General features: G+C 47.1%; 1 protein-coding gene across 1 annotated transcript; it reads right to left on the bottom strand.

Moving 5' to 3' along the window:
* Positions 1-15,534: 15,534 nt before the first annotated feature.
* On the bottom strand, positions 15,535-21,957 carry LOC141099677 (uncharacterized). The gene is made up of 7 exons (XM_073587638.1): positions 21,842-21,957; positions 21,590-21,739; positions 21,281-21,460; positions 21,075-21,198; positions 20,879-20,991; positions 20,141-20,231; positions 15,535-17,412 (listed from the first exon to the last, which is right to left on the bottom strand). Exons 2-7 carry the CDS (start codon positions 21,665-21,667, stop codon positions 16,058-16,060), a joined length of 1,941 nt encoding a protein of 646 aa, XP_073443739.1. The 5' UTR covers positions 21,668-21,739; positions 21,842-21,957; the 3' UTR covers positions 15,535-16,057.
* Between the last annotated feature and the right edge of the window lie 2,225 nt (positions 21,958-24,182).

The raw sequence follows: 24,182 nt of genomic DNA, 5'->3' as shown, positions 1-24,182 counted from the left end.
GTAGTGAGACTGATTACCAAACACCTGGGTAGCTAGATGATAACTGGGTGGCTGGAATTTAGGACTGGATATAAGGCTGCCGACGCCCTTCTTCCTGGCTGGTGATTTTCCTGCTGGATTCTTGGAGACCAGTCTGATTCCTGCGTCTCAAAGCTAAGTTTTTCTGCTCTGCTTTGTAATCTTCAGTTTTGTTTTTGTTTTGCCTTGTTTTTTGGGAGTTCTGCCATCCCCGGCCGGGGGTGAGCTGAATTCCATTTTTGTCTCTGATCTGTTGATCTTTTGCTCTGTCTTCAGAATATACCTGAGTTCTGATATAGTCTTTTGAAGCCTAGCGACTTCAGGGCCTGTTTTTCCTATCAGTCGGTTGGCTCATTTTGATAGGGTTTTTGCGGATGGCAGACAGCAGCTTTCCTATCCTGTCCTGTGTAGTTAGCTTGGGCCCCATCATTTGCTCAGCCTATCTTTCTATCTGTGTTGGTGTTTTCATCTTGCTTCACCGTCATTGTATGTTGGGGGCTGCCTATTGCTTTGGGGTCTGCTCTGGGGCAGTTTAGTTTTTCCCTCTTTCTGTCTTTAGGCTATGTAGCTCTCCGGCTGTGATCAAGGGGTCTAGGGCAGCGTAGGAACCCCCCACGGCTACTGCTAGTTGTTGTGGATAGGTTCAGGGGTCTGCAATCCGATAGCTGCCAACCTCTCTGGTTTTTCTGGACTTCGCTGGTATTTTGTTTTTTCCTCCTTCGGTGACTCATCATAACACACCAAGGCCATGTTAGTGATTTGGGCCTCAGCAGTAAGAAAAAGTATAGTACATCAATGGTTAAACTCAAATGTTCCTTTGAAATCATTATTGACAAAAATTCATTTTCTGTTTAAAATGGACTGGTTGGAAACCTTGACTAACAAAGAAAAGTTAACATAGAAGTTTTTCACCAGATGGTCGTTTCTTATTACCTCCTTGGATCCAGAGTCTAGGAACAGACTTAGGAAACAATTCGAGAGCACAAAATGGTACTTGCTACAAAGCATTGGAGGACATGCACCAATCCTTACATAATTTGTTTCCAACAGAATCAGAACAGGAAGCAGTAAGAATCTTGGGAGAATTAGCTCATGGTAATAATACAGAGGAAGGATGTGAGATTCCATCCAGTATTGCCACTAGATCAAAAAAAGTCTACCTCCATCTACCTGTCCTAATGAGGGTTTATTCCTTCCGTTGGTCAGCGCAGGCTTCGAAAAATTTCTTATACAATTAAGGACAATTTAAGCAGAGTTGAACGTAACAGTCTAAATAATGTCAAAATATTAGACATTGCTATTTTTTAAACCTGCGAACAAAGGCGGCAAAATGGTGATATTGCCAAAAACTCTGTATGAGTCTGAGGCATTCCATCATCTAAGAATAAGGATTGTTATAGAAAGCAGACATATAATCCCCAGCGTTCATATTCAACAAAATTTTGTCATATGATAAAAGGAGCCAAAGATAATGGAATCATTACAAAATAATTGGTATTGGCCCTGCAATATGACAAACCAACTTATACAGTCCCTACTTTTTACCAAAAATCTATAAAAATGAGATAACACCACTTGGAAGACCAATCATTTCTGGTAGCGGTAATAATTTGGAGACCACAAGTAAATTCATTGATGCCAAACTACAGCCTCTACTTGAATGTTACCATCTTTTATTCGTGAGACTGGTGACTCATTCAAAAAAATTGATGAACTTCACATTGAAGCAAATACAAGGAGAAAAAGTATTTTGGCGCACCGCATTATATAAATAAAAATATGTATGATATAGGGATGCAACCAAGTTGTCATCTAAGACTGTAACTAAAGAAGAAAAAAAAAGGCACTACCGGAATAATGCACAACACAAACAACTATATATGAAAAATATAAATCACAACAATTTTATTGGCACACAATTACAATTAAAACACACTTAAAAACCATAGAGCTGTGTCCACAGAGACAAATTAATTCAATAATGACTCCCATATGTGGCGCCCCTGAGGCTTCAGTCGCCACAGAGGTATTGCACCTTCTCCTAAGGTGTGGTGCCCCACCATCCAGGTAGGGTGGGAACTCCCTTTCACATTCCACACCTGCACCCCACACACAGGATAGTTCAGCAGGGACCCATCCATGTTTTATGCTGGAAAGGTCATGGGATGCCTTTTGTGGTCCCTGGCTTCGTAACACGGGAGGTGCTGGGGAGGCGGGTGGAGTTAGATATAAAAGAGAGGGAAGGTGTAGGATTTCAGGGCAGTCTGACAGAGGGTGAGGGAGAAAGGAAGTCACTCAGATAGGAGTGGGGATCCCTGGAAGAGGGATGGAGGAAGGAGTGCTGCAGCTGCCTCAGTGACCTGAGCCAGCTGGCATGGGAAAGGAACAGAAGGAAGGAGACGTAGACTGGAGACTACAGATTCCATAAGAGAGACAGAACGGATCGGAACGAAGGAGAATAGAAGGACGGTGGGAAGCAGGTTGAGAAAGAGAGAGAGAGAACCCTTCCAGTCCAGAGCACAAAGGCCAGGGCCCGGTCCCCGAGGTTGATTGGATCTTTATGTCCAGCAACAGACACCGGAGGAGTAGTGAGCCACTAACGCCTTACTCCCATCATAGACTTGGGACACAACAGCAACTGGATAGTGAGCCGGGACGCAGAGAGGAGTCCCTGAAGCAGGCTACAGCTGTCTGTCATACAAGTAGAGACTAGGAACACCTAGAGAGAGGCATTCCAGGGTAACTAAGTACTGGAGTGCTTCGCACCTAAAGGCGCATTGGAGGAGTCGTTCAGTAAGGTACATATTGGCGGAGTGTGGAGGGGAGAATCCTATCCTGCCTGGAGGTTGGCTGGGGCCCTGACCTGAAGAACACAGTGCGGAGGCAGGCATTTGTGTGAGCTGCAAACAGTGAGTAAAGCTTTGGAACCGCATACTCTGGTGTCCTCCAGTTATTCCAGCACCGCTACACCTTGGTACCAGCATCTATACCATTCTGCGCCTCTCCTCATCTATTGCACCTACACTGCCCTGGGACTACAGCTCCACCTGTGGGGAACTACACCATCTTTGCTGCACCACACTATCAGTGCCAGTGGATCTGCATGCAGTGTTGGCTAAACATCTCACTTGCCAAACACCACGGGTGGCATCACGAACTATCCAAATAAACTATTACACCATTAACATCACTGCCATTGATATTGGGCGCCCATGGCCACGGACCAGGTCACTGCTGCTGTGACACATATTCCCCCTGACACCGGCCCGGTACCGAGTACCCCACTGCCCTGGGTGTGAGGGGCAACCCAATATTGGCATCACGAACAGGATGACTAGACCCGATGCCATCAGGTTCTTTGTGCCTTGGATTTACAACTTTTGAAAATGTGCAAAAGACCAAATTTAATAGACTGTGACATGAATCTAAAAAATGGCCGCTGGCGCGGAGAAGAAGGGCGTGAAGAGATGGGAGGTCCTAAGAAAAGACCGCGAAAAGTATTGGGCCTTCCCTGCCTGAATTACTATGTGACAGATGCATGGACCAACCCCCGAGGGGTTCGTATACTGGCTTGGTATGGAGGCGCTGGAAGAAGACTCCGCCCCGGAAGGAGGGGCAGAGGAAGCCAGTGGCGAGCAGAAGGGCAGAGCAAGAAGGAGAACGCGAGAACGCCATTTTGGAGAGTGAGGGAAGGAGGCCTGAGGAGCGAGGGGAAACGAATCTCCTTGGCGCCATGGCTGACGGCTCCAACCCGAACTCCGGAATGAACCGCCAGCAACTAGAAGCTGAAATAGCTGAATTGACAGCCAGTCTGCAGCTGAGAAAGGAAGCTTTGGAGAAGCTGAGAAGGCAGCGCGCCCCGGCGGGGCCTACACCAGCGGTACCCCCTCCAACGGTACCTGCCGCTACCACACCGGACTGTCCCCGGGCAGCGCTGATCTATACTTCCACCCTGACTTTAAGGCTAGGTGCCGCCTGCCCGAAGGAGTTACCGGAGGACCCGGGAGTGGAAGCGGAGCTCCCGCCCGGCCCTGTCGCGGCTGCGCAGGTCCCCGCAGAGACCCCTGCGTATCCGGAGCCACCATCTGCTCTATCACCGCCTGCACCGGAGCAGAGGCCGCACCGCCAGGAGGCCCCAGGTATGTCGGATGTTTCTCCACCTGGGAAGGCCCTGGGGTGTACCGCAGTTGCAGCGGCTGGCCCGGTCGTCCTGGATCTGGTCTGGGACCGGGATGCTGGTGCCATGGGTGAGAGCAGGTCCCGGGAAGAGCGGGAGAAAGAAGAGAGTTGGGCAGGATGTCGGGACACCATTCGACAGCTGGCAGCGGAATATCGGGAGAGGGAGCAGAGAAAGCAGGCTGTGCTGGGCCCGGATCTGGCCCGGAAGGAGAGGGCCCGTGCTGGGCATCATGGTCCCCAGGATGCAGCTGGATGGGGGCAGGTGCTGAATGTAAACCAAGAGAGGGGTTCGGATTTATTGCAGACCCCAAAAGAATCAGCGACCTGTTCTTCAACCGGCGGGACGTGGAGTCCCATCTGAGGAGGGGGCATCCTGATAGAGACCTGCAGCATGGGGAGTATGTGACCTTCACCCGGCATGAAGGACTACGGGGATGGTACGCCCTGAATGTACGACGTATCCCTACAGAGTTCATTGAGAGGTACCTGCCATCGAAACTAGTCAACGCTCCTCCACCTACGGTCAACACCCAAGATACCCAGGTACCTGCTACCAGGATTTCAGCTACGCCAAAGTCGACTCAAACCCAGCAGCCTAAGAAGATCTCTGGTCTGACACCGTGGGAAGAGGAGTACTTACGGATTGCCAATGACTACCTTGAATCTGGTAGCCGCTAAATATTTAAATCTCGTTACCCAGGAGGGTTTGTTTGCATCAGTTGTGCCTTTTTCTGCTTTTTTTGCTATCATGCTTTGTTTTGCTGGTAGCACTTTTGTTGCCTAGTTTTTGCAATGGCAGCGTTTTCACAATTTGAACTAGCGATCATGAACTTGGAGTGATCCAAAAACTTTTATTGTAAATAGTTGCACCTCTTTAGGTGCCCTTTCTTGGTTTTACATATAGGACCCTTTTGTGAAGATAATGGTTACACAAAGACACTTTGCAAAGATGATGTTTTTGAATGGACACTTTTCGAAGAATGATGTCTACCTCAAGGGACACTGCAAGAAATCCCGGCTGGGAGCAGTGTTCAGCACTTTGCAAGAATCTTTGAATGTTTTACGATGCTGTGTCTTATGAAAAGTAAATGTCTTTTATAGCATGTTTGACACAGAAAATTAGAAAAGTTTTGAGATAGAATGTGAGAATTGAATAAAGAATGAAGAATTGAACGTGACAGGTGACAGGCCAAGCACAGATGGTCAGTGTCTTGCGTCCAGTAGAAAGAGAGAGAAAGAATAATTGCACTTTGAACTAGGAATTGCACTTAAAGAAATTTTTGATACTAAGATAGGAAGTTAGCCTGTTTGTAACGTTTAAGAAATGTGCCTCCTACATTAGGAAGATTAGATAAGTATTGTTAAACAGCATTTAAAATTTTTGTGTTTCTGTATTGTACTTTTGTTGTCTTGCAGCCCGCGGACGCGCTGTGTTTAACGGGGGGTATGTGGCGCCCCTATGGCTTCAGTCGCCACAGAGGTACTGCACCTTCTCCTAAGGTGTGGTGCTCCACCATCCAGGTAGGGTGGGAACTCCCTTTCACATTCCAACACCTGCACCCCACACACAGGATAGTTCAGCAGGGACCCATCCATGCTTTATGCCTTTTGTGGTCCCTGGCTTCGTAACACGGGAGGTGCTGGGGAGGCAGGTGGAGTTAGATATAAAAGAAAGGGAAGGTGTAGGATTTCAGGGCAGTCTGACAGAGGGTGAGGGAGAAAGGAAGTCACTCAGACAGGAGTGAGGATCCCTGGAAGAGGGATGGAGGAAGGAGTGCTGCAGCTGCCTCAGTGACCTGTGCCAGCTGGCACGGGAAAGGAACAGAAGGAAGGAGACGTAGACTGGAGACTACAGATTCCATAAGAGAGATAGAACAGATCGGAACGAAGGAGAATAGAAGGACGGTGGGAAGCAGGTTGAGAAAGAAAGAGAACCCTTCCAGTCTAGCGCGCAAAGGCCGGGGCCCGATCCCCGAGGTTGATTGGATCTTTATGTCCGGCAACAGACACCGGAGGAGTAGTGAGCCACTAACTCCTTACTCCCATCATAGACTTGGGACACAACAGCAACTGGATAGTGAGCCGGGACACAGAGAGGAGTCCCTGAAGCAGGCTACAGCTGTCTGTCATACAAGTAGAGACTAGGAACACCTAGAGAGAGGCATTCCAGGGTAACTAAGTACTGGAGTGCTTCGCACCTAAAGGCGCATTGGAGGAGTCGTTCAGTAAGGTACATATTGGTGGAGTGTGGAGGGGAGAATCCTATCCTGCCTGGAGGTTGGCTGGGGCCCTGACCTGAAGAACACAGTGCGGAGGCAGGCATTTGTGTGAACTGCAAACAGTGAGTAAAGCTTTGGAACCACATACTCTGGTGTCCTCCAGTTATTCCAGCACCGCTACACCTGGGTACCAGCATCTATACCATTCTGCGCCTCTCCTCATCCATTGCACCTACACTGCCCTGGGACTACAGCTCCACCTGTGAGGAGCTACACGATCTTTGCTGCATCACACCATCAGTCCCAGTGGATCTGCATGCAGCGTTGGCTCAACGTCTCACTTGCCAAACACCACGGGTGGCGTCACGAACTATCCAAATAAACTATTACACCATTAACATCACCCCCATTGATATTGGGCGCCCAGGGCCACGGACCAGGTCACCGCTGCTGTGACACACAGAACAACTGCCCATAATTATATATGCTATTCACAATAAATGCTGGACGTGAAGCACCATGTATCTTATCAATGGTATCTAGTGGAGCAGAAGCTATCCTCCAGGAACACAGACCAATATAGTATATCATTAATCTGCACAGGGGCGGACCTACCACCCGTGCAGACCGAGCATTGCACGGGCCCCGGGGGAGAGGGGGCCCCTCCAGCCTCCAGCACCGCATGGCTAATTATGTCAAAATTCAAATTAGCCATGTGTAGTGCAATGAGGAGAGCAGCGCTGCGGGAGGCAAAGGGGCCCCCGTGAGGCAGGGGGGCCCACCTGCCCCCAGCACCGACTTCACCCCCCCCCCCAAAATTGAAGAAGGCAATGATGGAGCCTGGAGGAGAGAGCACCAGCTGACGCTCCCTCTCCCATCATTCCCCGCTCTGCCTCTGACACAGCGGGTGCGCGATGATGTCATCGCGCTCTCACTGTGTACCAGGCAGAGCAGGAGAGGAGACAGGAGCCGGGAGCAACACAGGCACGAGGAGAAGGTGAGGCGTGGGTTTTTTTTTTTTTCTTTAAATCAGTGTGAATACTGGACTGTGGGGCCATGATGGGGGGGCTATATACCATGCTTGGGGGCTATATACCATGCTGGGGGCTATATACCATGCTGGGGGGACTATAGACCATGCTGGGGGGGCTATATACCATGCTGGGGGGACTATATACCATGCTGGGCTGTATTATACCATGCTGGGGGGGCTATATACCATGCTGGGCTGTATCATACTATGCTGGGGGGGCTATATACCATGCTGGGGGAGCTATATACCATGCTGGGGGGAGCTATATACCATGCTGGGGGGACTATAGACCATGTTGGGGGGCTATATACCATGCTGGGGGGCTATATACCATGCTGGGGGGACTATATACCATGCTGGGGGGCTATATACCATGCTGGGCTGTATCATACTATGCTGGGGGGGCTATATACCATGCTGGGCTGTGTCATACCATGCTGGGGGGGCTATATACCATGCTGGGCTGTATTATACCATGCTGGGGGGGCTGTATACCATGCTGGGCTGTATTATACCATGCTGGGGCGCTATATACCATGCTGGGCTGTATTATACCATGCTGGGGGGCTATATACAATGCTGGGCTGTATCATACCATGCTGGGGGGGCTATATACCATTCTGGGCTGTATTATACCATGCTGGGGGGGGCTATATACCATGCTGGGCTGTATCATACCATGCTGGGGGGGCTATATACCATTCTGGGCTGTATTATACCATGCTGGGTGGGGCTATATACCATGCTGGGCTGTATCATACCATGCTGGGGGGGCTATATACCATGCTGGGGGGCTATATACCATGCTGGGCTGTATCATACCATGCTGGGGGGCTATATACCATGCTGGGGGGCTATATACCATGCTGGGCTGTATTATACCATGCTGGGTGGGCTATATACCATGCTGGGCTGTATCATACCATGCTGGGGGGGCTATATACCCTGCTGGGCTGTATTATACCATGCTGGGGGGCTATATACCATGTTGGGCTGTATAATATTCTGGGGGGGCTATATACCATGCTGGGCTGTATTATACCATGCTGGGGGGGCTACATACCATGCTGGGCTGTATTATACCATGCTGGGGGGCTATATACCATGCTGGACCGTATTATACCATGCTGGGGGGCTATATACGATGCTGGGCTGTATCATACCATGCTGGGGGGGCTATATACCATGCTGGGGGGCCATATACCATGCTGGGCTGTATCATACCATGCTGGGGGGGCTATTTACCATGCTGGGGGGGCTATATACCATGCTGGGCTGTATCATACCATGCTGGGGGGCTATATACCATGCTGGGGGGCTATATACCATGCTGGGCTGTATTATACCATGCTGGGTGGGCTATATACCATGCTGGGCTGTATCATACCATGCTGGGGGGGCTATATACCCTGCTGGGCTGTATTATACCATGCTGGGGGGGCTATATACCATGCTGGGCTGTATACTATTCTGGGGGGGCTATATACCATGCTGGGCTGTATTATACCATGCTGGGGGGCTATATACGATGCTGGGCTGTATCATACCATGCTGGGGGGGCTATATACCATGCTGGGAGCTATATACCACGCTGGGCTGTATCATACCATGCTGGGGGCCATATACCATGCTGGGCTGTATTATACCATTCTGGGGGGCTATATTTCATGCTGGGCTGTATTATACCATGCTGGGGGGGCTATATACCATGCTGGGGGCTATATACCATGCTGGGCTGTATCATACCATGCTGGGGGGCTATATACCATGCTGGGCTGTATCATACCATGCTGGGCTGTATTATACCATGCTGGGGGGCTATATACCATGCTGGACCGTATTATACCATGCTGGGGGGATATATACCATGCTGGGCTGTATCATACCATGCTGGGGGGGCTATATACCATGCTGGGGGGGCTATATATCATGCTGGGGGCTATATACACCACACTGGGCTGTATCATACCATGCTGGGGGCTATATACCATGCTGGGCTGTATTATACCTTGCTGGGGGGCTATATTTCATGCTGGGCTGTATTATACCATGCTGGGGGGGCTATATACCATGCTGGGGGGCTATATACCATGCTGGGCTGTATCATACCATGCTGGGGGGGCTATATACCATGCTGGGCTGTATTATACCATGCTGGGGGGGCTATATACCATGTTGGGCTGTATTATACCATGCTGGGGGGCTATATACCATGCTGGGCTGTATTATACCATGCTGGGGGGCTATATACCATGCTGGGCTGTATTATACCATGCTGGGGGGCTATATGCCATGCTGGGAGGCGGGGCTATATACCATGCTGGGCTGTATACCATGCTGGGCTGTATTGTACCATACTGGCGGGGCTATATACCATGCTGGGGGGGCTATATACCATGCTGGGCTGTATTATACCATGCTGGGGGGCTATATACCATGCTGGGGGGGCTATATACCATGCTGGGAGCTATATACCACGCTGGGCTGTATCATACCATGCTGGGGGCCATATACCATGCTGGGCTGTATTATACCATTCTGGGGGGCTATATTTCATGCTGGGCTGTATTATACCATGCTGGGGGGGGCTATATACCATGCTGGGGGGCTATATACCATGCTGGGCTGTATCATACCATGCTGGGGGGCTATATACCATGCTGGGCTGTATCATACCATGCTGGGCTGTATTATACCATGCTGGGGGGCTATATACCATGCTGGACCGTATTATACCATGCTGGGGGGATATATACCATGCTGGGCTGTATCATACCATGCTGGGGGGGCTATATACCATGCTGGGGGGGCTATATATCATGCTGGGGGCTATATACACCACACTGGGCTGTATCATACCATGCTGGGGGCTATATACCATGCTGGGCTGTATTATACCTTGCTGGGGGGCTATATTTCATGCTGGGCTGTATTATACCATGCTGGGGGGGCTATATACCATGCTGGGGGGCTATATACCATGCTGGGCTGTATCATACCATGCTGGGGGGGCTATATACCATGCTGGGCTGTATTATACCATGCTGGGGGGGCTATATACCATGCTGGGCTGTATTATACCATGCTGGGGGGCTATATACCATGCTGGGCTGTATTATACCATGCTGGGGGGCTATATGCCATGCTGGGAGGCGGGGCTATATACCATGCTGGGCTGTATACCATGCTGGGCTGTATTGTACCATACTGGCGGGGCTATATACCATGCTGGGGGGGCTATATACCATGCTGGGCTGTATTATACCATGCTGGGGGGCTATATACCATGCTGGGGGGGCTATAAACCATGCTGGGCTGTATTATACCATGCTGGGGGGCTATATACCATGCTGGGCTGTATTATACCATGCTGAGGGGGCTATATACCATGCTGGGCTGTATTATACCATGCTGGGGGGCTATATACCATGCTGGGGGGGCTATAAACCATGCTGGGCTGTATTATACCATGCTGGGGGGCTATATACCATGCTGGGCTGTATTATACCATGCTGGGGGGGCTATATACCATGCTGGGCTGTATTATACCATGCTGGGGGGGCTATATACCATTCTGGGCTGTATTATACCATGCTGGGGGGCTATATACCATGCTGGGCTTTATTATACCATGCTGGGGGGCTATATACCATGATGGGCTGTATTATACCATGCTAGGCTGTATTATACCATGCTGGGCTGTATTATACCATTCTGGGGGGGCTATATACCATGCTGGGCTGTATTATACCATGGTGGGCTATATACCATGGTGGGCTGGGCTATATACCATGTGGTGCTGGGCTATATACCATGCGGCTGTTATATACCATGGGGGACATTTTACATTATATTCTATAAGGGGAAGCTGTGTTATATAATATGGGGGGCTACATTATGTTCTAAGGGGAGGTGGGCTGTATTATATTCTATATGGGGCTACATTATATTCTATAGGGGGGCTGTATCATATTTATTACATTCTATGGAGGCTGCATTATACTATATGAGGTGGGCTACATTGTATTCTATGGAGGGGCTACATTATACTATATAAGGGGCTGCATTATATCTTATGAGGGGGTTGCCATATATTCTATGGAGGGGCTGCATTATACTATATGGGGGACTGCATTATATTCTATGGGGGGTTACAATATGTTCTATACAGATATTATATCCAGCCCTGCATAGCCTCAATATTAGATAACAACAAATAACTTTGTTGCCCTATGAAGGGTTGGGGGGGGCCCGAAAAATTTCTTGCACAGGGGCCCACAACAGTCTGTGTCCGCCCCTGAATCTGCAGATAGTTTGTCACTATAGTCGGATGGTAGATATATATATCTAGATGGGAAAAGATGACTAGGGGGAAAGGGGGAGGATGGAATTAAGATGGGGAATTGTGGCCGGGGAGAGAGCACAGTAGGTGCTCATCCGCGCTGATTCTACCGGCAAGAATCTTCTTATGGGAGAGAATGAAGGGGGAACTACAATATATTTGATCATATATATTATATTTATACCTAATTTATAACCCACTTGCTGATTGTCTCTCTTAGGCCAGACACATCCACACAATCACAGGGAGTGAGTGTGAGGACAAAATAGTATTGTGACCCGGTCACTGCTTCACATAGAGTCTTCATTGCTAGTGCATAAATCCAGAAGCAGGGGAACGTGGCGAACCCCACAATGTCCACATACCAAAGAGGCAGACACAAACAAGACCGATCTATAGGGAGGATTACATTACCTAGAGGCGCTCTTTTATGCACGTTTCGCTTGTAATGCTTCCCCAGAAACCCCATTTTGTTGTGAATTAAATTTATTTATTTTAAATTTTTGTGGAAATACAAAAACTGAAAAGTGGGGCGTGCAATAGTATTCGGCCCCTTTAACTTAATACTTTGTTGCGCCACCTTTTGCTGCGATTACAGCCGCAAGTCGCTTGGAGTACCATATATACTCGAATATAAGCCGAGATTTTCAGCCCATTTTTTTGGGCTGAAAGTCCCCCTCTCGGCTTATATTCGAGTCATATACACCGGGGGGTCGGAGGGGGAGGGGGGGCGGGGGTGTCAGGTCATACTTACCCGTCCTGACGCTGTCTCTTGAGCCCCCAGCTTCTCCGCACTCTCTCTTCCTGCCTTCAGCGGTCACGTGGTACCGCTCAATAAACTCATGAATACATGCATATTCATGAGTTTTAATGAGCGGTATCACATGACAGCTGAACGCAGGAAGAGAGAGCGCGGAGAAGCTGGGGGCTCAAGAGACAGCATCAGGACAGGTAAGTATAGCGATACTCACCTGTCCTGCGTCCATAGCTGCTATGGGGGAATAATCTAAGGAGCTTCTTATGGGGTTAGCATATGGGGGAATAATCTAAGGATCTTCTTATGGGGTCAGCATATGGGGGAATAATCTAAGGATTTTCTTATGGGGGCAGTATATCGGGGAATAATCTATGGAGCTTCTTATGGTGGCAGTATATGGGGGAACAATCTATGGGGCTTATACTCGAGTATATACGGTATGTCTCTATCAGTTTTGTACATTGAGAGACTGAAATTCTTGTCCATTCTTCCTTGGCAAACAGCTCAAGCTCAGTGAGGTTGGATGGAGATCTGTTATGATGAGTCACCGAAGGAGGAAAAAACAAAATACCAGCTAAGTCCAGAAAAACCAGAGAGGTTGGCAGCTATCGGATTGCAGACCCCTGGACCTATTCACAACAACTAGCAGTAGCCGTGGGGGGTTCCTACGGTGCCCTAGACCCCTCGATCACAGCCGGAGAACTAGATAGCCTAAAGACAGAAAGGGGAAAAACTAAACTGCCCCAGAGCAGACCCCAAAGCAATAGGCAGCCCCCAACATATGACGGTGAAGCAAGATGAAAACACTAACACAGATAGAAAGATAGATTGAGCAAATGATGGGGCCCAAGCTAACTACATAGGACAGGATAGGAAAGCTGCTGTCTAACATCCGCAAAAACCCTATCAAAATGAGCCAACCGTAGGAAAAACAGGCCCTGAAGTCGCTAGGCTTCAAAAGACTATATCAGCACTCAGGTATATTCTGAAGACAGAGCAAAAGATCAACAGATCAGAGACAAAAATGGAATTCAGATCACCCCCAGCCGGGGATGGCAGAACTCCCAAAAAACAAGGCAAAACAAAAACAAAACTGAAGAGTACAAAGCAGAGCAGAAAAACTTAGCTTTGAGAAGCAGGAATCAGACTGGTCTCCAAGAATCCAGCAGGAAAATCACCAGCCAGGAAGAAGGGCATCGGCAGCCTTATATCCAGTCCTCAATTCCAGCCACCCAGTCATAATCTAGCTGCCCAGGTGTTTGATAATCAGCCTCACTACCTTCCTTCACCAGAGGAGGGAGTTCATCAGACCTCAATGGTGAAGGGAAAAATGAACTCACAACAGAGATCGTTTGTGAACAGCAGTTTTCACCTTTTTCCACAGATTTTCGGTTAGATTCAGGTCTGGACTGTGACTTGGCCATTCTAACACCTGGATATGTTTATTTGTGAACCATTCCATTGTAGATTTTGCTTTATGTTTGGGATCATTGTCTTGTTGGAAGACAAATCTCCATCCCAGCCTCAGATCTTTTGGAGACTCCAACAGGTTTTCTTCAAGAATGGTCCTGCATTTGGCTCCATCCATGTTCCCATCAATTTTAACCAGCTTCCCTGTCCCTGCTGAAGAAAAGCAGGCCAAAACCATGATGCTGCCACCACCATGTTTGACAGTGGGGATGGTGTGTTCAGGGTGATGAGCTGTGTTGCCTTTATGCCAAACATATCGTTTGGCATTGTTGCCAAAAAGTTCGATTTTGGTTTCATCTGACCAGAGCACCTTCTTCCACATGTTTGGTGTGTCTCCCAGGTGGCTTGTTGCAAACTTTAAATGACACTTTTTATGGATATCTTTGAGAAATGGATTTCTTCTTGCCACTCGTCCATAAAGGCCAAATTTGTGCAGTGTACGACTGATTGTTGTCCTATGAACAGACTGTCCCACCTCAGCTGTAGATCTCTGCAGTTCATCCAGAGTGATCAAGGGCCTCTTGGCTGCATCTGAGATCAGTCTTCTCTTTGTTTGAGATGAAAGTTTAGAGGGACCACCGGGTCTTGGTAGATTTGCAGTGGTATGATACACCTTCCATTTCAATATGATCGCTTACACAGTGCTCCTTGGGATGTTTACAGTTTTGGAAATCATTTTGTATCCAAATCCAGCTTTAATCTTCTCCACAACTGTATCACGGACCTGCCTGTTGTGTTCCATGGTCTTCATGATGCTCTCTGTGCTTCAATCAGAACCCTGAGACTATCACAGAGCTGGTGCATTTATGCAGAGAATTGATTACACACAGGTGGATTATATTTATCATCATTAGTCATTTAGGACAATTTTGGATCATTCTGAGATGCACAATGAACTTCTGAAGTGAGTTTGCTGCACTGAAAGTAAATGGGCCAAATAAATTTCGGTCGACTTCACAACTATGTCCCACTTGTTGATTCTTCACCAAAAATTTAAATTTGGTATCTTTATGTTTGATGCATGATATGTGGGAAAAGGTTGAAAAGTTCCAGGGGGCCGAATACTTTCGCGAGGCACTGTAATTGTTATACTTCTTCCATATGGGCTTTCCATTTACAATTATATATATGTAAAGGATTTTTCTAAACTATATTTTGGGACAGATTTAGATACGTTTTATATACATACCTGATGATTTTTCTATGCATAATCTCTTCTTTTTACATTTTTTTATGTGTTTTGCTGTAATACAGATATATTTCATACTGAAATGTTGTTTATGGGAGTAACGTTTGTAGGCCATGTTGTTGATTTCTACTTCTGAATATATGGCGGACCTCGTTTGGGCTTTTTATATATATATATATATATATGGTTAGACAAACGAGCTACATATAGTGGTAAAAGGTGTATACATGATAACCTCATAATGCAGGGAAGACATATTCTAGAATACTAAAGAAAGTGATAATACAAAATGACAATATTTAGGAGTATTTCACCAAACTCCATTACAGTCCATAAATCCCCATGTCCCTTTTATCTAATGTCATTACTCACATAACTCTTCACATATTGACTACTGTATTGTCCTCATCACAGACACTACTTACTACCATATGACACCATTATTTACTCTCACAATGCCCTGCAGCTACCCCTATTAACCCTTGTGTATGCCAACCATACCTGCTAATGGCTCTGATGTCATTTTATGTCTCCATTCTGGCTAGAGCTCCCATAAGGTCATCTCATTAGCTGCAAAGTTAGTTAGCGAAAGTTTTTCCAAGATGGCAGCTCAGTCTGACATGGCTGTCCAATATATTTAGTACTGATCATTCTCGTACAATGAGTGTTTTTATTGTAACATGGCCAAACATGAGGAATGACAAGGGGTTGTCCTAGTAGTGGTCAACACCTTTAAGATACAATTTTGAGTTAAAATATTTCCAACATTTTGAACATGAAAAAAGCTTCTCCCCATATGACTTCCCTGATATTTATTAAGAGTTGATTTCGGTAGAAAACATTTCCCACATTAAGAACATGAAAAAGGTTTCTCCCCTGTGTGAGTTTTTTGGTGACTAAGAAGAGATGATTTCTTCACAAAACATTTCCCACATTCTGAACAGGAAAAAGGCTTCTCCCCTGTGTGAGTTCTTTGGTGCTTAAACAAATATGATTTACAGTTAAAACATTTCCCACATTCTGAGCAGGAAAAAGGCTTCTCCCCTGTGTGAGTTCTATGGTGATAAACCAAACCTGATTTCCAGTTAAAACATTTCCCACATTCTGAACAGCAAAAAGGCTTCTCCTCTGTATGAGTTCTATGGTGATTAACCAAATCTGATTTCTGGTTAAAACATTTCCCACATTCTGAACAGGGAAAAGGCTTCTCCCCTGTGTGAGTTCTCTTGTGATTAACAAGATGACAATTCTGGTTAAAACATTTCCCACATTCTGAACATGAAAAACGTTTCTCCCCTGTGTGAGTTCTTTGGTGCTTAACACAATCTGATTTATTGCGAAAACATTTCCCACATTCTGAACAGGAGAAAGGCTTCTCCCCCGTGTGAGTTCTCTGGTGATTAACACAATCTGATTTATTGCTAAAACATTTCCCACATTCTGAACAGGAAAATGGCTTCTCCCCTGTGTGAGTTCTCTGGTGATTAACACAATCTGATTTATTGCTAAAACATTTCCCACATTCTGAACAGGAAAAAGGCTTCTCCCCTGTGTGAGTTCTGTGGTGCCTAACCAAATCTGATTTCTGCCTAAAACATTTCCCACATTCTGAACATGAATATGGCTTCATTCCTGTATGAATTCTCTCATGTGTAACAAGATCTGAATTCTGCGTAAAACATTTCCCACATTTTGAACAGGAAAAAGGCTTCTCCCCTGTGTGAGTTCTGTGGTGCCTAACCAAATCTGATTTCTGGCTAAAACATTTCCCACATTCTGAACATGAATATGGCTTCTCCCCTGTGTGAATTCTCCCATGTGTAACAAGATCTGAATTCTGAGTAAAACATTTCCCACAATCTGAACAGGAAAATCTATTCTCTGTTATGTGAATTTTTTCATGTTTAAGAAAAGTCTTTTCAAGAAAACTATTTCCATGTTCTGAATATGAAAATGGCTCCTTTCCTTTAGAATCAATTAGTTTTTTACTGCTTATATTGTGACTTTGATTTTCCTTAGTAGTTGGTAATGAGCCAAAAGATGGGACCTGTTTCATAGGATCAGATGACAGATCTTTGCTGTGAAGGGATGATGGTATATCTGGAGTAATGTCATTCACTTCAATTGGATTCTGTGAGATCTCAAGATCATTATATTTAAAAATTGAAGATGTCAGCGTTCCCTCTGATCTCCTGGTGCAGTCATCTGCTAAAAATAAAACCAATTAATAATTTTGAATAAAATATCTTCACATTTTATACTTTTGGACATTTCTACTTAAGCTGTCCATAAAAAAATACAAGCTTTTTAAAAATATTGAATTATTCTCCAAGACAACGACAGTTCACAGTCTAATCGAAAGCCTCATAGCATGAACCAGTGCATCATGGTGTTCAATGGTTTGTTCATTCTGCTTCCCAAACATGGAATAAAAAGCCAACAATGTTATATAGGTCAAAATTATACCAATAAAACTTCTACTCATCTCACGGAAACACAAGACACCACTAAGGTCCATCATCTGTCAGAGGAAAACCAAAAGGTTTCCACAATATTTGTGGCTCAAAAGCTCTTGAAAAGCAACATGGCTTCCATAAACCAATCCAGCAATATCCGCTCTCCCAAAGTCAAATATCCACTCTCTTCTGAGCCTTGTAGTGCGCCCAAACCATATTTAGCATCCATATATTTGGCATTACTATAGTGAGAAGAACCCACTTAATTTACGGTGTGTGTTTCCTGGAGCACAATCTGGGCATTATGTGTTGGATAATAAAATGGCAAATGTGCAATTTTCATGTTGCAACATCCAGTGCGAGCTAATTTCCGTAAAGTGTCACTACTCCCATAGAATAATTCACTGAGGGTTATAATTTCCATAATGGAGTCACTTTATGGGGATTTCTACTGCTTTAGTTTCCTGTAATTTTGTTATATTAGGGCATCTGCAGATGGTGTGTCCCCTCTCCACTGGAATCTGCTCCTGCGATGTTTGGTTCCATCACCAAGCAGCGCCTTATTTATTGTGCAGGCGTTGCTGGTAATAGAAGAGACGTTGAAACCAGAAGCTCTGGGTGGCGCTGGCTCTGTCCAGCCACTAAGATTAGGGTGCCTGAGACCAGTAGTTTCATCCAGCCTGGCAGTATGGGTTTGTGTGCTGTCCAGCAATCTGGTAGCAATCTGCTACCTGCTTAAGCCAATTAGAAAGCACCAAACCCTACTAAAGCTTGAAGCCTATTCCCGGAATCTGCCAGATACAGCCTTGTTCTCCTCTGCTTCAGTCCTCTGTGCTCAGCTGGTGTATTTGTTTCCTGGTGTAATCCCAGCCCGCTTACTGACTACACTTGTGTCTTCTGATTTTGTACTTTCTCTGCCCTCCTGGTTATGACCAACTACCTGACTATTCTTCTTGCCATCTCACCCCACAGAATAGCAGGTAACACCATGGCCCAAGCCTAGGGGTCTCTGTGTAATTCCAGATCCATGAAGAGGGGTTAAGGGATGATGAGCAAGGCAATCACTGGGATCTGGAAAATAGAGTAGATAGAGCCAAGCCTTCTCGTGATGGCCATCTTTTCATATGACAGGTGATCACTAACAGTGCTCCCAATACATCGTGTGTGTAAACTATTCCATCAAGATCTGTGTGCGAAAAGCTAAATGGCGCTCCTTCCTTTCTTACCCTACCATGTGCCCAGAAAGTAGTGTACAACCATATATAGGGGATTATTGGATTCAGGAGACATTGGAGAATAATTTGTAAGGTCCATTTGTTTCCTATTATCCTGGTGAAAACTCTCTGGGTAATTAGAGTATGGGGCTCGGTGGCTCTTGGCAATCTAAACTATCGTAAGGGCCAATATTTTCTGTCAGATGAGTTTCAAGAAGAAATATTAAATATTCATAGAGAACTTTTTATAATAGTGCAGAGCTGATGTGTCTTATATTTAGATCTCAGGCATATGGCAGAGGTAATGGAGACCTTATTTTAAAGGCTACCAGGTAGTTGCAGACTCAGATAAGTGAGGCAGGCCGATCCCACCATCATCAGACTACCATACAAAATGAACCTGTACAAAAAGAACTAGAATAAAAAAACATGTTACCGTATTTTTGGGATTATAAGACGCTCCCCAAATTTTGAGGAGAAAAATAGGAATTTTTTTTTTTAATAAAATGGTGGTGTTTCTTATAATCCATGCGTCTTATTGCTGTGGTGAAGCGGGGTCCCAGAGTCGCTGCTGGAGGAGGCAATGGTGCGGTGATGCTGCAAGCGGCAGGGTGGGATGAGGGTGGGTCCGATGTGCAGTGCACCGCTGCGATTGTTTGGTGCTGCTGGGGTGCCTGGTGCTGCTGCCCGGGGAGTCCGCTGCTGCGGGGGGACTCTGCCGACATTTCGTGAAAGGCCAGAACCCCCCGCATGTCCATGGTTTCCTCCTGTGTGGTGGACTCTGTGAACATGGCTGCTGGGGGGGCGGCACAAGCGCAGATGGAGATCTCGGTATCAAGATATCGGGAGATGATATTTCAGCCCTGAAATTAGATCTCAGGGATCTAGGAAGCCAACAGCATCATTACCCTCCACTTTCTCTTACAGGCCAATCATAATATTTTTCTTCAAGTGATTTTATAACTTGTCAGCACATTCTACGTACGCTGTCATTTGGCTTTATAGTTTACAGATCTGGGCAGGGAACCGTCAACATCTTCTAATCCCAGGGGGGTAGGTGGATCCTCCAGGTCGTAAGTTCTATAGAAAAGGGCTTTCAATGCCCAAAGTCATTTGAACAGTTTTGGGTGGAGGAGAATGTTGTGGTCTGGAGGCAAAATGGTGATCATGGTAATACGGCCGGACTACACCACCGATAAAGCAGCCACAGCCGGTGACTGAGAGGAATCTGTGACTTCTCTGCATTCAGTGGTTACTACTCACCTGGGTAGTCATATGTGGGAATCTCCTCTTTACACCGCTCATCACCCCTCACATATGTCTCTGTAGTATTAATATGGGTCAGATCTTCACCCTGAAACAAATATTGTAAAAGTCACAGACTGATGGAGAAGTCCCATCAATGATCAGCTTTAATCCTGCCATATCCATCGTTCTCATTATACAAGTTGTTGGAATAGGTTTAGTGCAACAACTCCATTCCTGTCAATGAGTGTTTAGTTGCTAGATTTGTATGCTGTTTATAAAGTTCAAAAAAAAAACTCACAGAGGCTCACACAGGGAGAGCATGTGACTGTATTTCCTGTTTTCCTGCTGTGTCTGTGTAAGAGAGAAGCAGCCTGCTGTAGATGCTGCACAGAGAGAGACACTCAAATGATTTATTCCTGATCTATTAAGCTTATCATATATTGTTCCTAAAAAAACAAGTTCTGTTGTCACACGCTTGGGGAGAATTGTGAGTAATCCGCTGCCAACACAAGGTCTGTGATGTATTAAGAGAAGTATAGAGTCTACATCACGTCAAATAATTATTCTCCTCTACTCCTTCTTGGTCAGATCTCTTCTGGAACACTGTGTCCAGTTCTGGGCACAACATTTAAAAAAAAACATTGACAAGCGAGAGCAAGATTAGAGAAGAGCTAACAGGATGGTGACATAAAACAAGACTGAGCACAAGACCGTCACAGCACTCTACACATCATAGGGGAGATCTCCTGATACCTTCTCTCCATCTACCTGATGATCCTGAGGAACACTGGGATCTTCTTGGTTACAGTCCTGTGGAAGAAGAGGACGGCGACATCTCTCTGGTGTTGTCCTCTTACTGGATAGATCTGGAGGAAACACATACAGGGACTGAATTCATTCTCTACATACAGCTAATTATAGGCCGTGTGTATTTAGTCCTGTCTATTACCTGGAGATGTGAGGGGCTGGGGAACCTCCATTATGACGTCCTTGTACAGATCTCTGTGTCCTTCTAAATACTCCCACTCCTCCATGGAGAAATAGACAGCGACATCCTGACACCTTATAGGAACCTGACACATACAATGATACCGTCATCCCCCGATCCCTTCATAGTGTTACTGTATAATGTCCCAGCATTCCCAGCAGTGTCACCTCTCCAGTCAGCAGCTCAATCATCTTGTAGATGAGGTCTAGGATCTTCTGGTCATTGATGTCCTCATGGATCAGGGGGTGAGGTGGAGGCCCCGTGATTGGGCTCAGGGGTCTTACCCATCCCTCAGACACAGGGTCCTGACAGCGATCACTAGAGGTCTTCTTCACCACTGTGTAATCCTGGTTATGGAGAGACACATTAATAAATCTCACTCCAGACATTTCCAGAGTCCTCACCTCTCCAGTTCTGTCCATCTGTTATTCCCACAGATAAGAATGATGTAATGTGACGTCATCAGAATCTCTCACCTCTCCAGTGAGACGGAAGAGGATCTCTAGGGTGAGGTGTAACATCCTCTCCGCCATCTTGTCTCTGTCCATATCCATCCTTGATGGGTAAATCAGGAAAATTCTCTTCTGTAGAAGATCTTCACTGAGAGGATCCGATATTGTAGAGACCTGAATGAGAAGATGATCCGATGTAACATCATAAGAATCCTGTGTAATAATACAATTACTGGAGATAATAAGGGAAACATAGGAGGAGATTTATTATCTTACAGGGTTTAGTTTTCTTCCCTGACATCTACTAATAAAACCTATATATTTAGGCCACAGACAACAAGCAGTTTCCTCCTCGGAGTCGGCAGCTGAACACGTTCCTCATAGACTCATCTTCCATAACGTTAATTCTCGTCTCATTACCGACACTGGAATCGGCATTAGCAATACTGCAGGAGATATTCATTACACGTGACATGAGAAATAACTCCTTCATGATGAGGACGACATCTTCATCTTCTACTGCGGCTCTAGAAACAGATGTGGCCAGAGTCGGTCACTGCCTCCATCCCCACCGGCCGTCTATATGAAGGTTTCCCGTCTTCCCCACACTGGAATCTTCTCTCACGTTAGATCTCAGCTCTGAGTCACACACAGAAGTTTGAGGCTTTTAGAAAAGATTTTTAGTTTCCACAAACACAACGGACAGAAATGATCTGACCCCAAAGTCTCCATGTACAGTGATTTATGGGGTTTATTTCGGGCCTTAGGCTTTCCTATATTACAAGATCGATGTGAAGACTTTTCTGCCCAATGATGATATAACTATTCTCGGAGTGACGCCTTTATAACCAGATAATAGTATGTTTGCAGCTTGCAGAGCACAGCGGCTCCTTCTTCAGGCAGCTGCAACAATCCAGTCTCTCTCAGCACTGACAGCTTCTATGGCTGCTCTGGGGAGAAAACTTATTTTTGTGGTAAAATGTAATTATTTTTTCCTCATCGCCCAATGGTATAAAATTCTGGGACACAGATGAGTAATTGAGAGGTGGCGGGTGTAACATGGCGCCTCTTATTGGGGGCTCTGATAATGTGACATGGCCCCTAACACCATAAGAGCAGACTCTGCCCTGTCAGACGGCGCTCCTTCCCTCCTGAGGAATGTCCGGCCCCTTATGGGGTATCGGCGCTCAGGGGAAATTGTGGAACAAGTGGTTTCTGTTTTCTCCTCTTCTCCCGTGTGATAATTACAGACTTGGGGACGGAGCGACATTTTAGTGGGAACATTTCATTCCTCCGCTCAATGTTACACAATTCTGTGACCCCCTGAGGGTTAATAATCCTCCCTGCCCCCTAGATGAGCCCCCAGAGGTGGAGGGGGTAACATGGGGCCACTTGTGGGGTCTCTGCTGTTCTGGTGTCAGAGCTCTTCACACGTCACACGGCGTCCGCCGTCTATCCCAGCCACAATGGCGCCCCTTCCCTCCCGAGCCTGTGGGGTATCGGCACTCAGGAGACACGGCGCACTGTGCGGCCTCAGCGCTCCTGTCACCTTTAGGACAATGATACATTGGGGGGAAAGTCACATTTCTGTGAGGAAAACAGTAAAATTGTCATTTCTTCCTTCCACATTGCTGAAATTCCTGTCACACTGTCCGAATTCAGAGATTGTCCTGTCAGAAAGGAGAAGACAGGGAGCGAAAGGGTTAATAGGACTCACAGGAGGAACCGGCCCAGAAAGCAGAAGGTCCAGGAGCATCCGCCACATATATGACTGCTCTGTGCACAGGACCTGTGATGAGGTCACAGGAGGGGAGGAGTCAGGGGTCACATGATCAGGGGCCTCAGTGTGTGCAGGACTCTGCTGTGCTGGTTGTCATGGTGCTGGATGAGGGGAAGTTTCTGTGTGGGGTCAGGAGGGGTTTACAGGGTGGATGTAGCAGAGCCGCGTGTGTACGAGGTGTACGGAGAGGAGCCGCGTGTGTGCGAGGTGTACGGAGCCGAGCCGCGTGTGTGTACAAGGTGTACGGAGCCGAGCCGCGTGTGTGCGAGGTGTACGGAGCCGAGCCGCGTGTGTGCGAGGTGTACGGAGCCGAGCCGCGTGTGTGCGAGGTGTACGGAGCCGAGCCGCGTGTGTGCGAGGTGTACGGAGCCGAGCCGCGTGTGTGCGAGGTGTACGGAGCCGAGCCGCGTGTGTGCGAGGTGTACGGAGCCGAGCCGCGTGTGTGCGAGGTGTACGGAGCCGAGCCGCGTGTGTGCGAGGTGTACGGAGCCGAGCCGCGTGTGTGCGAGGTGTACGGAGCCGAGCCGCGTGTGTGCGAGGTGTACGGAGCCGAGCCGCGTGTGTGCGAGGTGTACGGAGCCGAGCCGCGTGTGTGCGAGGTGTACGGAGCCGAGCCGCGTGTGTGCGAGGTGTACGGAGCCGAGCCGCGTGTGTGCGAGGTGTACGGAGCCGAGCCGCGTGTGTGCGAGGTGTACGGAGCCGAGCCGCGTGTGTGCGAGGTGTACGGAGCCGAGCCGCGTGTGTGCGAGGTGTACGGAGCCGAGCCGCGTGTGTGCGAGGTGTACGGAGCCGAGCCGCGTGTGTGCGAGGTGTACGGAGCCGAGCCGCGTGTGTGCG

Source organism: Dendrobates tinctorius, unplaced genomic scaffold (assembly GCF_039654945.1).
Source record: "Dendrobates tinctorius isolate UK_male_01 unplaced genomic scaffold, ASM3965494v1 ptg000101l, whole genome shotgun sequence".
NCBI lineage: Eukaryota > Metazoa > Chordata > Amphibia > Anura > Dendrobatidae > Dendrobates > Dendrobates tinctorius.
This window is presented reverse-complemented; position numbering and strand designations above follow the sequence as displayed.

Excerpts from the sequence above, each read along its gene's own strand:
- LOC141099677 (XM_073587638.1), bottom strand. The coding sequence starts at position 21,667 with ATGGATATGGACAGAGACAAGATGGCGGAGAGGATGTTACACCTCACC. Across the intron at positions 21,461-21,589 it reads TCTTCCGTCTCACTGGAGAG|GATTACACAGTGGTGAAGAA; the intron begins GTGAGAGATTCT and ends CTCCATAACCAG. Across the intron at positions 20,232-20,878 it reads ATCAGGTAGATGGAGAGAAG|GGTGAAGATCTGACCCATAT; the intron begins GTATCAGGAGAT and ends TATTTGTTTCAG.